The 16,146-nt window shown below is 44.1% G+C and overlaps 1 protein-coding gene across 7 annotated transcripts in view; it reads right to left on the reverse strand.

The window, feature by feature from the left end:
• Positions 1-16,146, reverse strand: part of Nln (neurolysin) — a 99,314-nt gene that overhangs the window by 10,813 nt on the left and 72,355 nt on the right. For 2 of the 7 annotated variants that reach the window (XM_039101583.2, XM_039101584.2), the window contains 5 exons: positions 13,057-13,258; positions 2,686-2,872; positions 2,234-2,362; positions 889-1,025; positions 402-468 (listed from right to left, as the gene is read on the reverse strand). In XM_039101583.2, coding sequence (XP_038957511.1) covers positions 402-468; positions 889-1,025; positions 2,234-2,362; positions 2,686-2,872; positions 13,057-13,258 — 722 coding nt within the window. Of the gene's footprint in view, positions 1-377; positions 469-888; positions 1,026-2,233; positions 2,363-2,685; positions 2,873-6,288; positions 6,741-7,645; positions 9,607-13,056; positions 13,259-16,146 lie in introns of those variants that run through there. The other 5 variants (XR_005500227.2, NM_053970.2, XM_006231880.5 and 2 more) reach the window with 4 other exon arrangements.

Here is a 16,146-nt window from a genome sequence, read left to right on the forward strand (position 1 = left end):
TGAATCCTAATGTGGCTTGTCTGGACATATTTTTTTGGGGGGGAGAGACAGAGGAAATGGCACCCTAAAATACATGATATATTTCGATATGTATGCAGAGGAGTGCTACTTAGTAGAGAAACAAAAGCCCAAAGAACAAGTTGGCTGATTTAAATAAGCATTGAGAGCTTGATTTAGGTAATTTGTTCTAATTTCTGAACCAAACAGAACTTGGAAACACTGGAAATATACCAGCCTCAGACATAATTGACAGTCAAGTCGCTGATGAGCAGGGAGACTGGGGTCTCTACCAGGAAGGCTTGGCTGGCAGCCACCTGGCAGCCACCTCACCGTGCCTGGAAAGGAATGGCTCAGATTAATGAAGCAGCTTCAGTTACCCCAAAGGCACTTAGGTTACAAACTCTGTAGTAGGTGGAGTACGCTGGCCACAGAAAAAGGATGCCTCCCACAGAAAACGTACAAAGAAACCTGTAAAGAATATGAAAACACAGAGACTATTTACATCAGGAAGAAGTTTACCTTTCTTTCTCAACCTCTTATAAAACAGAAGCACTGCATGGCACATGTCAAAACTAGTAGCCATAAACTCCCAAGTGCATAAACAAGGCTTTGAATTTTTAATTATGCAATATATTGGAATGTTAATAAGGAAGAAAGTACAGTAGGTTTCTTTAAAAAAAAACCTATAGAATTAAGAGTTAATCACTTGTACACTGAAACTTAATGATGTATGATGATTTGAGAAGATGCCCGGCCTTAAAGGTAAAAGCTGTTACCAAGTCTCTTACTCGAAACTGAAGCTATTACAGTACTTTATACTTGGAGCTAAGGGAGAGAGAGAGTAACTACAAAATTAATACAAGGGGGTTAAAAAAAGCCATACGATACCTCTGGATTCATGATCCCCTCTTTTTTAAAACAGCTGTGAAACATGTCCATGGAAAACACTTCACTCCAAAGATATCCATAATATTGGCCATCATACCCTCCTGCCAAGTGTCCAAAAGTAGCTGGCATATTTGTGCCTTAAAAAGAGATATACTTCAATCAGAATGATGGCAAATGCTAATTAATCCGGTTGTGAACTTGTTAGCCTTCCTTTGGGGGGCCCAGCTGTGAGGAGAGAGTGAAGGACAGCATCTCACTGGTTGGTTTGTACCCTTGGCCAAGACGTTTCCCAGCCTTTCTCCTGTCAGTAGCTTAGCCCCCGCTCTGGACTGTCTAACAACAATTTCTGAAGCCTTGTCCATACCCATCAGTAGCTCGGGGCGGGGGAGGGGGGGATGGGGGGTTTAGTCCTTAGATGCCATTATGCCTTCAAAATACTCTACTAATAGCCCTACTTTTTGCTGGAGCCCCAAACCTCAGGTGCTGGGAGTCAAGTGCAGCCTAACTCTAATGCTGAGCTACAAACCCACCCCGCTTAGGTATCTAAGGCCCCTGCCACACTTCTTATACCTAAGATGACTCAAAATAAAATGGTATTTGTGTAGGTTGATAATTCCTGAAAATAAAGTGTTTCGAAAGAGATTTATGAAGTGACTCTACACTGGGCTGCCATTTTGTCAAAGAGACACACACGATGTTGTTCCTTGGTTTCCAGATCAGGAAGTGAGGAAGTAAGACTTGAATGACTCAAAGGTCAGTCTTATCTTAACATCCTCTATAACAGTGTCTGATTCATCTTAGCAACAATTGCCGTGGTGAAAAAGTTTACTTTACAATTGACATCCAGATAGATACATATTAGTTGGGTTAGAAATAGACATGCAAGCTTAGACTCACACAATAGCAAACACTAAGTATCTTGTTAGAAACGCCAGTCAAAAGCTTGACCTGGTACTGGAGTCAAATATGAAGGAGGTTCCTGTTTCTCCCTGAAATGCCCCTTCTGCCAATTTCTTACTGAAAATCACAGGGAAGTCCTGGTGCACACAGGGAGGGAGGGAGGGGACAGGCAGGTGCTGCCAAACGGGAATGGCTGTGCTCTGGGGCGGAGGCCAATTGCTCACGCCTGATTACACTGAAATGCTGGGACTGTGGGGCCACCTCCCCTTCAAGCACATTTGGACAGGCTAACTCTTAGGGCAGAGTGTGCTTATCTGAAGGCTGTGGTCTGATTACAGAGAGCAGAAAAGAATGAAATGAGCTTGAGGGACTCCACCCGCCTGTAAGGCTAAGGATGCTCTGAGGTCTCACAAGATAAATGAACTCAGGTGCTCTCGCCTCATACCTGGCGTAGCTGCAACTCCCAGAATTTCTGTGCAGTATTTAGCGTATTCGCTCGCGGCATCCAGAGTCGCATTGGTATGGAGAGATTGGTCAACTTTGCTCAAAACAATTTGGCGCAGCGTCAGAAGACCTAATAAGGTTAAGAGTGTTTGAACAATGCGTTGGAGAGAGAACTGTGTGTTCTAATACCACAAGATCAGAGATTTGAAAAAACGATTCACTACCATTCATCACAAAAGGGTAGCAGGGCAAAACAGCATCCGGACCATATATGACTTAGGAAGAAACTTTCCCCTTAGACGCAGTCCCATTCCAACACGCCCAGTGTTCCTCCACACGCAGCACTCCTAGGTATGTTATTAAAGTCAAAGTACGTATGACAGAAGGAGCTGCCAGGAAGTCTGCATTAGCCAATTCCTATTTACTGTTCCTCTCTAGAATGTTCAATCATACCTGTGTTGACCAGCCTAGAAGCAACAAGCTTCTCGAGCAGCTCGTCTGTGATAGGGTGTCCATCTTTATAATGCTTTGACAGTTTTCGCAGGGAATCAACGTCCCACACCCAGTTTTCAAGCATTTGTGATGGCACCTCTACAAAGTCAGTTTCCACGTTTGTTCCACTGAATCGTGCAAAGTCAGTCTGGAAAGCACACATAACAGTATTTTCAGAAAGAATGAGCAAAACTATACATGCAATGAATTATAATGAGACCCACCAGCACTTACGGCAGAATGAGAACAAAGCACTGGAATTCTATGTAGCTCACTGGCAGAAAGTTGTCTACTGTGTCAGGCTGTGAATGTGACCCTAGCACTTGGGGTTAGGGGCGAAGGCAAACCATTTCCCTTAGATAAACAGTCTCTCTCAAGCTCCTCCTTGCAGTTGGTTTTCGTGTTTACTCAATACATGCCTTTCTGGGCATTCACCACTGTTGCTCAACGACTCAAGTTTCAATCAGTTAAAGAGTTAAGTTACAACATTCCAGACTGGGGTGTGTGTGTGTGTGTGTGTGTGTGTGTGTGTGTGTGTGTGTGTGTGAGCTGTGGGAAGCCTGAGCTAGACTTTGCAGAGACCAGTGGCCTGGAAGGCAAGCCTGCAGATAGATGAGTTGCAAGAGGGCGAGGGAACGTGAACACAATGAGAAAGAAGCAATACACTCAACGTTCAAAACCTCTGTGGTGGGAAGAAGGGACTCGCTTTCTCAGGGGGCCTGGCCTAAGAGCTCTGAAAGCCAAGTTTCAAAACACTCTCGATTGAGTGTGATGTTGTGAAAAGCGCCCAAGCAGAAAGGCAGAGCTTTCTCACAATAGGCCCGTGGCTTGTTTTCTGCTGTTTCCGTTCTCTTTCTCTGGGGTAGTGTTTTTGAATCATCACTATCCACAGAGCACTTGCAAGCCGTGAGCAACAGAGAAGAGTTAGCACTGAGCCACAGGGTCGGCTATAGGATAGGACCCTCCTGTTTCCCGTGCCTCCACCCCATTTCCCCTCCTGATGCTTCACATCCCAGCACTATTCATTACCCCAGGCTCTACAAAGGAGAAACCAGGAAGAGGACTTAGCCACGGAGAAGGCAGCAGATGGGGTGCCAAATCAGCAGTGTATAACCATTTTGCTTTTGGCCCAGGGCACAGGCACAGATGTCAGAATGACAGCACATTCTGCCTTCCTCTCTATGCAAAATACTCTGCTTGACTTCACGTTATAATTGTGCTGATTCTAGATAGGAAAGGCTGCAATACAAAGGTCCAAGCAGCACTGGAATTGGGGCACCTCTGTTGAGGACATACCCCATCCCTCAAACCCCACTTTCTGCCCCCATTTGTACAGGGGAAGAGGCAAAGACCCCAGAATGAGAGCATTTTGCCTCATTCTGGTATGTAACACTTTAAGATTGCATTCACATTACAGGTAAATGCCAGTGCCCAGAGAAGACTTCTCCTGGGCTCTTTTGTCTGGCTCTGACATGAACAGTATGACTTAAATCTCTATACAAGAAGCTCAGGATGGTCTGGTTGGTAACATTTCTGTTCCAAAGCATGAGGACCTAAATTCCATGGCCAGCACACAGGTAAACGAGCAGGTGTGGTAGAGACGCACTTGTAACGCCAGCGGGTGTGGTGCCATGCGCACCTGTGATCCCAGCAGCTGGGAAGTGGAATGAGAAGTGTTGCCAGGTAACCAGGAAACCAGCCTGGTATCAGGCTCAGGCACCAGTGGGAAACTCTGACTCAGAAAGAAAGGTGGGCAACTACTAGGGAACAACAGCAGAGTCTGGCCTCTGGCTTCCACACCCAGGTGTACAAATGTGCACTTGTACACACATGAACATGTGCATGTAGCTCCTCCACCCCCACATTAGTGTATGGTGCACATTCGATTACTTCCGTTGGTGAATGAAGGCAACTGAAGCACACGCAGAATAATAGCAGACGTAGGATTTAAAACCAGATGGCAACAGGAAGACACTCAGCCACAGAGAAGGCAGCAGATGAGCCTAAAACTTATAATCTTAACAAGGATGTTCTAATCTAGTGCATCTTTACTGTACACACAAAAAACACCCCAAACCAAAAAAGCTCCCCAAACAAACACCCTTCTCCTTTGTGTGAAGAATTAGAGTGCCATCTGAGTTAAGTTCCCCAAGAAACATTACTTCCTCCTGAGACTAGAGGAGACTCAAAGGAGGCTGAGGTAAACAAGGTTAGGCTGTGCAACTATCTATTCTGAGGCGGCAATGAGGAAGGCATGGTTCTCTGATGCATAGCTTTTAAACAGATACTAGCAGTACAAACAAGGGGACATCAGCCATCAGCTACCAACATACAACACGACAAAATCAGAAGCTTTGTAAATCTTGCTTGTGTAAAGGCAACACACACACACACACACACACACACACACACACTGGGGGAAGGGTCTGCTCAGTATCCAGGGGGGGAAATGAACAGATGAGTCACTCATGAGTTAGAGCTGAAATTGGACAAAGAAGAATCCACATGGTTATGTTACCAGCATGGAGAAGAGAGGGCCTATTCTCCCTAAGTCTGCTAGCGGGGCAGAACACTGCCAATGAATGAACAGATCAACAATGTTCTCAAAAGAACAAAAGGAAATGTTTGTGAGGAAGGAGTAAAAGCTAAAAACAGCTCGACTGCTTACAGATTTCCCAAAAGTCAGCCAGGCTGTGCCTTTGTGAACCCTTTGGGCAACATCAATTAAATATTTTTCACATGAGGAAAAAAAAATCCTACGAAATTCAGAAGCTCAATTTCCAGCAAACAACTAAATTCCCTGGCCAAAGGATCCCCCTTTGAGGGGGTCTTGTGCACAGGACTGTGGAGTGGATAGCTGAATTGGCACTCACTACCGACTATCCACTTCCAAGGTTTAGAGTCCTAGAGTAATTGCCTACTTAGTTCTTAGCATGATCAGTTTGGGGATGTTAAAAATAATAAAGGCTAGCAATGTTCATCTATCTCCCAGATAAAATTAAGTGTTATGCCAGCCATGAAACAATCCAATTGGCAACTCAGAGCACACTTCTTGCAGAAAATGTTTTGATCACAAGAGCCTAGAAAAATATGGTTAGCTTAGGTTTCTGTTTGGATGGGGATTTTTGAGAGGCAAAGTTACCTAATATGAGAATTTTCTTTGTGTTTTTTTCTAAAGACTCATTTTATGTGTGTGGTGTTTTGTGTGCATGTACGTATACAGGCATGCATGCCTGGTGTCCGTGGAGGCTGGTAGACGGTGTTGCATCTCTTGGAACTGGAGGTATAGATGGTCATGGGCTATCATGTGGGTGCGGGGAACTGAACCTGGGTCCTCCCCAAGAGCAACATTTTTTTTTTAAACTACTGAGCTGCCTCTCTAGTCTAAATGTTTGTCTTTGTTTTACTATTCCCTGAACAGACATTAGGATGTCTAGAATATATTCCATTGCAGATTTAAAACGTGGGTCTTGCTGATGTAGAGATTAACCTTTAAACTTACACAGTAGAGTAAAATGACACAAACAACTAAATGTGTCATGTGAACACTCGTAACACCGAAGGTCAAAGTGTTATCGATTATTATTGTCTAATTAAGAGACCAACTCCTTTTATTGGTTACAACTATGGGTCATTTTCATGATAACAAATTCCAAAGCAAAGAAAAGGCCGCTGTTGGAATGAGTAAGTACAGTATGCCTAGGAAAAATGATGGGCCTCAGGAGAAGGGACCTTGGCTGACCCAAGTGGCCTACTGTTGGTTTAATAGCATGTGGTCCGCATGCTAATCTGTCTGATCTACCCCACATCTACAGCTAATGGAGAAGTTCATGTACCAGGACAGGACACTAACAACAAGTGGTCGCTAGCTACTAGACTTTCCTATTACTAGATGGGTAAGAGGTCATGGTTTTATCTCCCAACATATCTCGCCATCACTGGAAGAAGATACGAGAAACAGTTCATCTCTTCTTAGTCTTCACAGCAGTCCTGCAGCTCAACAGGTCAGTCAAGATCTAGGACAGGAAGAAACACGATTTGGGAAAATCTTCAATGTCACAACTGAACTTCATGGGTTTGCCTTCAGGTACCTATGCTGTTCTAACTAGGCACTTATTTAAACTGCTCCTTTTCAGAAGAAAACAAAAGTTCTACCTAACCTGGACATGAGGTCAGAGCGTGAACCTGGCTTCCCATGGCATGCCTGCCGGCCCAGCTCTTGGTCGGTGCACTGAGGCGTGAGAAGAGTGCAGTGTGGAGAATGTAGCTCAGGTAACTCAAAGACTGCTTCTCTCAGGCTCCGCTGGGCCTCGAACCAGCCTCATGTCTTCTCATGGGGTTCTTTGAGTACTTAACGTTTCCTTTGTCCTACTTCTCTTGACAGAGTTAGGCTTTCATGTCCTTGAATCTTAAAAATTCAAGACACTCTAACTTCTTAGTTTGAATTCTATCCTACCATTCTTTGTATATTGTGCACAAGAGATAATAATTCTGCTTTAAAAAAAAAAAAACCTGTGGTTGGGGATTTAGCTCAGTGGTAGAGCGCTTGCCTAGCAAGTGTAAGGCCCTGGGTTCAGTCTTCAGCTCTGGGGGAAAAAAAAGACAAAATAACAAAAAGACCAAAAACAAAACAAAACAAACAAACAAACAAACAAACAAACAAAACCCCTGAGCATTCTTTGTCTTAAAAAAAAAAACCAAACTTTCTCTTATTACCAAAAATAACATAATACAGGGTCTGGAGGGGTTGGTTGAGTGGTTCAGAGGACTGACTCCAGAAGACCAGAGTTCAGTTCCCAGGACTGTCCTGAGGGCTCACAACTATCTGAAACTCTAGCTCCAAGGGATCTGCTGCCCTCTTCTGGTTTCCACTGGCATCCATAAATATAAAGACAGACACATAAAAGTAACCTTTTAAAAAGCTAAAAAAGTATATTTAAAAATCGTAGTGAACAAAAGAAATAAGCAAATTTCCAAACACATATTATACATGTGCACATTTTGTTTTATGTTAGCATTTATTCTATGTTGACATATATGTACGTACTTATACACAGATTAAAAAACAAAATAACAAGAAAAGGGATCCTCAATGAAATCATGTCTGATGTCAAAGTCACAAACTCTAGACGTCCACAGGGACATATGAACTGGAGTCATTTGCGCTTCGCCCTGCTCTCAGAACACTGCCTACTAACTGAGAGAGAAGCCCAGCATCCATGGAGACTCTGTGTGGGAACTGGTTCAGACGGCTGGCAGCACAGCCGCTCTTGCATAGCTTGCAGGGCAGGCGGCAGGGTTGCTGGAGCAGGCTGTGCTAAGACTAAAGAGCCTTTCACTTAGAAACTAGAAAAGCAATGTCGGATCACCTGAGGAAGAGCCGTGAGGAGGAGGAGGGGGAAGGGGGAGGAGGAGGAGGTGCTGTGCTGGTACACCCTCGATCTGAAGGTTTAGGCAACTCTGGCTTCTACTTCTCTTGTGAGTTTCTGAGACGATGGCTTGCCACTTAGCTCAAGCTGGTTACAAACTTGCTACGGTGATCTTTTGCCTCAGCCTCGGGAATGTAGGAACTACAGGTGACTGTCACCTCACACAGTTCCAGTTTTCCTTTTAGTCTGCCCAATATGCCTGCTTGAGTCCAGGTTGCTCTGACCAAGCATTTATATCTAACAGAGTAATCGTATCTTAATGTTAGTTATGGAAATAACTAACTATGCTTCTCTACCACTAATCCCCTACCATCCCTAGCATAGTAAGTAGTGCATTCTGTTCTTGCGTCTGGAGTGAGATTTTGAAGTGGTCAGAGATCGTCTTAGCAAGGCGAAGGTCCTGATTCTAACATGAAGTCTCCTTCCACAGCCTTTCGCTCACAGCCTTCTGAATGAGCACCCATGTGCTTTCTTGACCTCAAAGCCACAGTCTGCTCCCTCTTGCTCCTGCCCTTACTTCTTCAGTTTTGACATTAAAAGGATTGAGTTATATATAAAGTTATAAAAATAATTAAAAACATCAAAGGATAAACAAAATATATTCTATTCCAAAATAAAGTACTAAGGAGGAGGTGGTGCATGCCTTTAACTCAGCACTTAGCTTGGGAGGCAGAGGCAGGTGGATCTCTGAGTTCAAGCCCAGCCTGGTCTACAGAGTGAGTTCCAGGACTGCCAAGGCTACACAGAGAGACCCTGTTTCCAAAAAAAAAAAAAAAAAGAAAAAATAAATACTAAAAATTCCTATTGTCTCCATTTTGTTTTCATTTTGCTTTTTTGAATGAGGTCTTACTACATAGCTCTGGTTGTCCTGGAACTCACAATGTAGATCAAACTGGCCCCAAACTCACAAAGATCTGACTGCCTCTGTCAACTGAGTGCTAGAAGTAAAGATGTGTACTCTTATGCCAGACTTGTCCCCACTTTATGAATGGAGACATGGGAGGGTTTGAAAAGGTGAAACCACATTTCTTTTTTTCTTGAATGGGACACATGGAATTGAACCTAGCCCTATGTATTTTAATCTTCCCTGACAGGGTCTGTTTCTCTACAGTGGTATATAATTCAAATATTTAGAAAAACCAATGGTGTTACTTTGCAGACTATTTCAGGTCACATTATTTGAAGTTTGTCTAACTATAGCCCTTTCACTTTTAATTAAGGCTTTATTGTGATTCTGATGTTTATTAAAATAGTTATCTCTTTATAGTTCAAAACTCATCACTGCTTTTAAAACACAACCAACAAAGACATCAGCATGAATGAAACTGGTGAGAGGCATTACTCTTCCTTCTGCAGAAGTTCAAAAGGCCAGGAACTACAGAGAGCACACCCCAGGAAGCAGGAACAGATACTGGCAATGCCTCTCCCGATCGATATCTTCCAAATTACTGACCTGGCAATCACACACAAAACCACAGTGAAACTCAGGCCCCAACACAACACGGTAAGCTGTGAACTAGGGCATCCACATGCCCGAAAACTGGAAGTTCCTGCCCAAACATTTAAATATCATCATGATAAGCTCCAGTGAGCTCCTCTGGCCATCCAACCTCCAGACTGTGACAGTGAAGAATCCAAACAACAAGGTGTCACATCTGACATCCCATCTACTGCACGTGTATGGCAAATTCAGAAGTTATGAATCTTATTCAGCTGCCATTCGTTTGAGATTTCTAAACTTAAAAGCAGCAAATACACAGACCTGTGTGTACAAAAGCTGGAAGTCAGTCATCACTGGCTCTAAGCGTGAATATCTCCACACTCCACTCTGAGAGGACCACGCAGAGGGCAGTACTTGCACATCCATCCAAACGACACATTCTGTTCATGAATGGTTAGCCAAAGGCCTAAGAACTGAAGGGAACTGATTGGTTTAAGAGAGACACACTATTTCCAGAGGACCCAGGTTCAACTTTCTGGCATCCACATGGTGGCTCACAACCATATGTAAGTCTAGCTCTAGGGGACCTAACAACCTCTTCTGGCTTCCTTAGGCACCAGGCACACAAGTGATAAGACAGCCAAAATACCCACACTATAAAATACCAGAGTGGGTTAACACAATAGACATCACGTTACAATGTGAAGAGGCTTGTTTCAGTTATACATCAGTTTTCAGATGTCAAGAAAGTATTTTCCACTGGTAGTGATCCAAAGGATCAAAAGTAATGCAGAATAATATGAACCGCAGAGCTGTGGAGAACTGTCTAAAGAACACAGGGCGAGCGGCAGATAATGGGGCTGTGAGAGAACTCTGCCTCAGAGTCTGTATCAGGAACAGTGAAATCTCACTGGCAGATAACTATTGTTTTGGCTGTATCGGGTGTGTGTGGTGTTGTTTTGGCTGTATCGGGTGTGTGTGGTATTGTTTTGGCTGTATCTGGTGTGTGTGGTGGTTGTTTTGGCTGTATCAGGAGTGTGTGGTGTTGTTTTGGCTGTATCTGGTGTGTGTGGTGTTATTTTGGCTGTATCAGGAGTGTGTGGTGGTTGTTTTGGCTGTATCGGGTGTGTGTGGTGTTGTTTTGGCTGTATCGGGTGTGTGTGGTGTTGTTTTGGCTGTATCGGGTGTGTGTGGTATTGTTTTGGCTGTATCTGGTGTGTGTGGTGGTTGTTTTGGCTGTATCAGGAGTGTGTGGTGTTGTTTTGGCTGTATCGGGTGTGTGTGGTGTTGTTTTGGCTGTATCAGGAGTGTGTGGTGGTTGTTTTGGCTGTATCGGGAGTGTGTGGTGTTGTTTTGGCTGTATCAGGTGTGTGTGGTATTGTTTTGGCTGTATCAGGAGTGTGTGGTGGTTGTTTTGGCTGTATCGGGAGTGTGTGGTGTTGTTTTGGCTGTATCAGGAGTGTGTGGTGTTGTTTTGGCTGTATCAGGAGTGTGTGGTGGTTGTTTTGGCTGTATCGGGAGTGTGTGGTGTTGTTTTGGCTGTATCAGGTGTGTGTGGTGTTGTTTTGGCTGTATCAGGAGTGTGTGGTGGTTGTTTTGGCTGTATCGGGAGTGTGTGGTGTTGTTTTGGCTGTATCAGGAGTGTGTGGTGTTGTTTTGGCTGTATCGGGTGTGTGTGGTTGGGGTTTTAGGATTCATCTTTCAATTTTCAGAATGTGAAGCTAAGGACTTTTTCTGGAGCAGTATTCAGGTCAAAATAAATAAACAAGGCTGGGGAGATGGCCTGGTGGCTAAAACAGATACAATAGACCCAGGTTTGATTCCCAGCACCCACATGGCAGCTCACAGATGTCTGGAACTCCAGTCTAGGGGATCTGTTGGCCTCTTCTGGCCTCCATGAGTATTACATACACATGGTATACATACATACATACATATATACATACATACATACATACATACATATATACATACATACATACATATATACATACATGCTTATGCAGGTAAAAACTAAGATACATAAATAAATGAATAGATGAACAAATGAATGGATTGATACATAAAAGGCCAACCCTTCTAATGGTAGAGCCTTGTTTATCTACGTACAGATTCACACCTAGAACTTGGCCAATCTAACAACCACAGTGCTGAAGTTAAGGAAGTTACTTTTACTTTTCTACCTCAATCCCATTAAAATGGGAAGTAGTGTGTATGTGCATATGTGTGTGTCTGTATGTGTGTGTGTGTGTGTGTGTTGGGACTTGAACCCAATTCTGCTACCAATAATTTAAAACATTAGGTTAAGTGATTAGAAGTTAATAATGTAAATAATGGTTAACAAGTTTGTAACATAAACCAAAATTAAATGGTTAAATGAACTGCACTCGGTTGAGAAGAAGTACCTTCTGTTACTTGCTTATTTTTCTGTAAGCTGGAAGTGAGTATAGTGCAGTGGTAGAGGGCTTGCCTGGCGTTACCCGGATTTAACCAGCATCCCTAAGAAAATGATACAGAAAACAACTCACACAGCACTTCAGCAGCACCTGACTGTGGCCGGAAGACCATGTGTTCAAGCTCAGCTGGGCTAAACATTGTCAGATTTTTGTCCCAAAAGATGAAAAGGAAAGCAGAGCCCTTTTCTGGCCTGGAGCCGGCTCAGCTGATGAGGCAGTGACGGCTGAATAAGCACGAGGACGTTAGATCCGACCCCAGAGTCTACTGCAAAAAGCCAGCAAAGTGGTAGGTTCTTGCTGGTGGATTCCTGGGGGTGGTGGCCTGTTTAATTAACTAGTGAGCCCCAGGTTTCAGTTAGAGACCTTGTCTCAATAAACAAGGTAGACAGTTCCTGAAGAACATTACACACTGCCCTCTGGCCACCACACACATGAACACACACAAGCAACAATCACTTCTCTTACCTTTTTTCTTTTGGCACTAAAGAAATGTTTCAATCTACTGCGCATACCTTTTTCCTGGGTAAAAATCCTGTACACAGTCCTTTATTTTTTTGTGTTAGACTCTCATGTAGCCCAAAGTGGCCTAGAACTTGCTATGTAGTCAAGGCTGGTCTTGAACTCCTGATCTTCCTGCCTCTTTCCCAGTGCAGGGTTACAATTAGCCTATTGCCACTTGCACCTCTGCATGGCTGTGTAACTATGATTTTTAACTTGAGGCTATTCAGCAGTAGAAAATGAATGATGGTTCGGAGGTTGGAAGCCACTGCTGTTTCTCCACAAGCAGCTACACTACAAGATCTTTTGTTGGTGGGCTAACCTCAGAGTGAAAGTACAGTGCAGAGTGACAGTATAAGGGAAACTCTGCTTCTACACACTTACCACTTCCCAAACGTGTTCAGATTGTGGGAAAAAAATCAGGCCAAGAGACAGATCTGACAGCAGCCAAAGGAAAGAAGCAACTGGAAGCAACTGGTGCTTTTGCCACGAAGAAAACCCTGCTCACCTGCGCACAGATCTGATGCATGACGTGACCGAACTCGTGGAAGTAAGTCCGCACTTCATCATGTCTCAGGAGAGAGGGCCGACCTGCTACAGGCTGAGAGAAGTTGACCACCAGGGCGGCCACAGACATCATCCGACTGCCATCAGGGAGAAGGCAGCCTGGCTGGAGACCGAAGCAGGCTGCATGGTTGTATTTTCCTTCCCTGAGAGACAGAGACACAGAACTGTGAAATGGGCGCTCTTCTTCAGCAAATGGCATGGTATGTCTTCTTCCAGGCATTAAGTCAAACTTGACACCAGAAGACATGTTCTTGGTCCCACCAGTCCCTCGTCCCTGCCTCCTGCATCTTAAGCTTGGGTAGATACAGGAGGACACATTGAATAGAAAATTTCAGCCAAGTACTAAAGATGGGTGCTGATCGGAACCACGGGCTGCACACAAGGGAAAAGTAACATCATGGCAGTATCAGACCTTACATGGGTAAAGGATGAGGATGTACAGATACTCCTGAGCCATTGTTAGTCAGGGAAAGGCTACAACGCGTCACTTAGATGCCTCTTCATTTGTCACCTACGGACCAAGGCCTTAATACCCACAGGAAGAGAGGCCCTTCTGGTCTTGGAGCAGCTGTACAAACCCACTGCTCTTGGGGAACAGAACAGAAAAAAGCCTTACAGGGCAGAAATACACCATGTTCACACCTACAGCTGTAGATAAGCTAGGACCGCTGACCTGGACCCATTTTTAAGACTCGGGACAGAGGCTACTCTGATTAAGGGTGATGCTGACCAGGTGTGGTGACACACACCAGTGATCCCAGATATTCAGGAGTTGAGTTCAGTCTGGGGTGAACAACACCCTGTCTCAGGAAAAGACGAATAAATCCAGAGACAACAGAGCAGAGACTGATGCTGGGTCCCTGCACTGGAGACTTCCACCCCAGCCGGACTAGGACGCAGCAGGGAACAAACCACGCAGCCCACTTCAGGTAGAGGGCTTGGATGAAGAGGGCCTGCTCTGAGTAGTGAGAAGTGGAAGAGACTTATGAGAAACTTTGGCAAATCAATTCTAGACACAATCTAGAACAATCTAGAACAAGGGCAAATCTGCGGCCCGCAGAGGCGGTGGTGGCTCTGGAACCTACCTAACTACTAAATGAACCAATACCCCTAAAGAAGTGAATGTGGGGCCAGTGTTAGACATGAGGTTAACCATGGTAGTCACTCTAATGTCTGGCTTTCAATCCACCTGTGAGAAATACAAAGATGCAAAGCCAACAGGGAGCCATATTCACGTGCTACGGACGGATGCCTGGGCTCTGAGCACAGCTGAAATAAGATTAAGATGCAGAGAGGTTTGGGTGCTGTGTGCAGTCCGCTGATAGTTTTTGGCAGAGTTGGAAATGACAAGACAAACATCATCATCAGAGCATGGTGGCCCATGTCTGTAATTCCAACCCTCGGGGCATTGAGCCCATGGGTATTCTTGGAAGATCTCAGAGTGAACTGGAAATGTACAAACAGGTAAAGAGAAAACAGCAGCCTGCTTTCCTGCTACTTTATATATTCTTTGGGATACTACTGTAAGGTGCTGCACGCACTCGGTGAGAGGATAAAATGAGCATGGTGCACAGTGGAGGCAATACCTAAACATTCCTGCTAAAATCTTAGGAGATTTTGTACGTTTCCATTTTTTCAGTTAAAGACTTTCTGCTAAATTTTAAATCCTAAGAGAGGCTTTACTCTTTTTTGCTTTTTACTTATAATTTATCTTAAAATTACTTTATTATTTATGGGTATGTTTCCGTCACATGTACAAGCGCCTGTGTAGGCCAGGGGTCGGATCTCCAGGACCTGGAATCACACGTGGCCATGAGTGGTCTGATGTGGGTGCTGCGCACTGAGCTCTGATCCTCCAGGAAAGATGTAGCCTGGGCACCACATGGCATGCATGTAGACAGTGCCCACACAGCCAGAAAAGGATCCCCGGGACTAAAGTTACAGATGGCTGTGAGCCACCAACTGGGTAACTCCCGATGATCTCTCCAGCCCTCGTATGGTAATTCACATCTTTAATCTCAGCACTCAGGAAGCAGAGGCAGGAGGATCTCTGTGAGTTCAAGGCCAGCCTGAACTAGACAGTGAGCTTCATGATAGTCAGGGATATACAGAGAGATCCTGTTTAAAACAAGAGCAGCCCCAAACAAAATAAAACAAACAAGTACTCAATTTAGTTACTTTGAAAATGATCTTGATCCTGAGATTGTCTTTTCATGTTGTGCTTATAAAGTGATAGACTAAAAGTTCTTACCTTGCAGTTTCATATAAGAATCATAGGATTTTATTTGTTTAAGCATCTCAGTATTTGATGAATTAAAAATAAAATGTGTTTTAAAAAGAAAACCACAAGTCTTTAAAGGATCTACTCTGAATACTGCTCTGGAGTCAGACAAATAAAACTGTTAACCTGTATTTCATCTTTATGTAAAGACTGACAGAAACGAGTATAAGTTAGGTCATTATCCTCACAACAGTTTACCCTGCATTTTCCATAGAATTTCTGGTAGCAACGATCAGATCTCTAATACACAAAATAAGTATATTGGCAGAGACACAGTGGATGGGAGAATTCTGTCCCTTGGAAGTATGTTAGCAGACAGCAAAGATTTCCTGGGTTAAATTGTGTGTTTGCGTGTATATAAGTGTGCATGAGCGTATGCACACACACACACACACACACACGTGTGTGTGTGTGTGTGTGTGTGTGTGTGTGTGTGTGTGTGTACACTCATGTGGATAGCTCCTCTGTGGAGGCTAGAGTATGACTCTCAGGAGTTAGTCCTCTCCTGCCACCTTGTGGGATTATGGGATTTTATCTTCTAATCCATCTTGCTGGCCCAAAGGATTATCCTCTTAAGTACTCACATAAAACTGTACCTGACACTAGTGTATGTGTGCATGTGTGTATATATGTACATGGGTATGTGCATGCTACAGTGTATGTGTGTGTGTGTGTGGGGGGGGGTCAGAGCCAGTAATCTTTCACTATGGCTTCTGGGACTCAAACTCATGTTGTAAGCCATGGTGGCAA

Source organism: Rattus norvegicus, chromosome 2 (genome assembly GCF_036323735.1).
Source record: "Rattus norvegicus strain BN/NHsdMcwi chromosome 2, GRCr8, whole genome shotgun sequence".
NCBI classification, from domain to species: domain Eukaryota; kingdom Metazoa; phylum Chordata; class Mammalia; order Rodentia; family Muridae; genus Rattus; species Rattus norvegicus.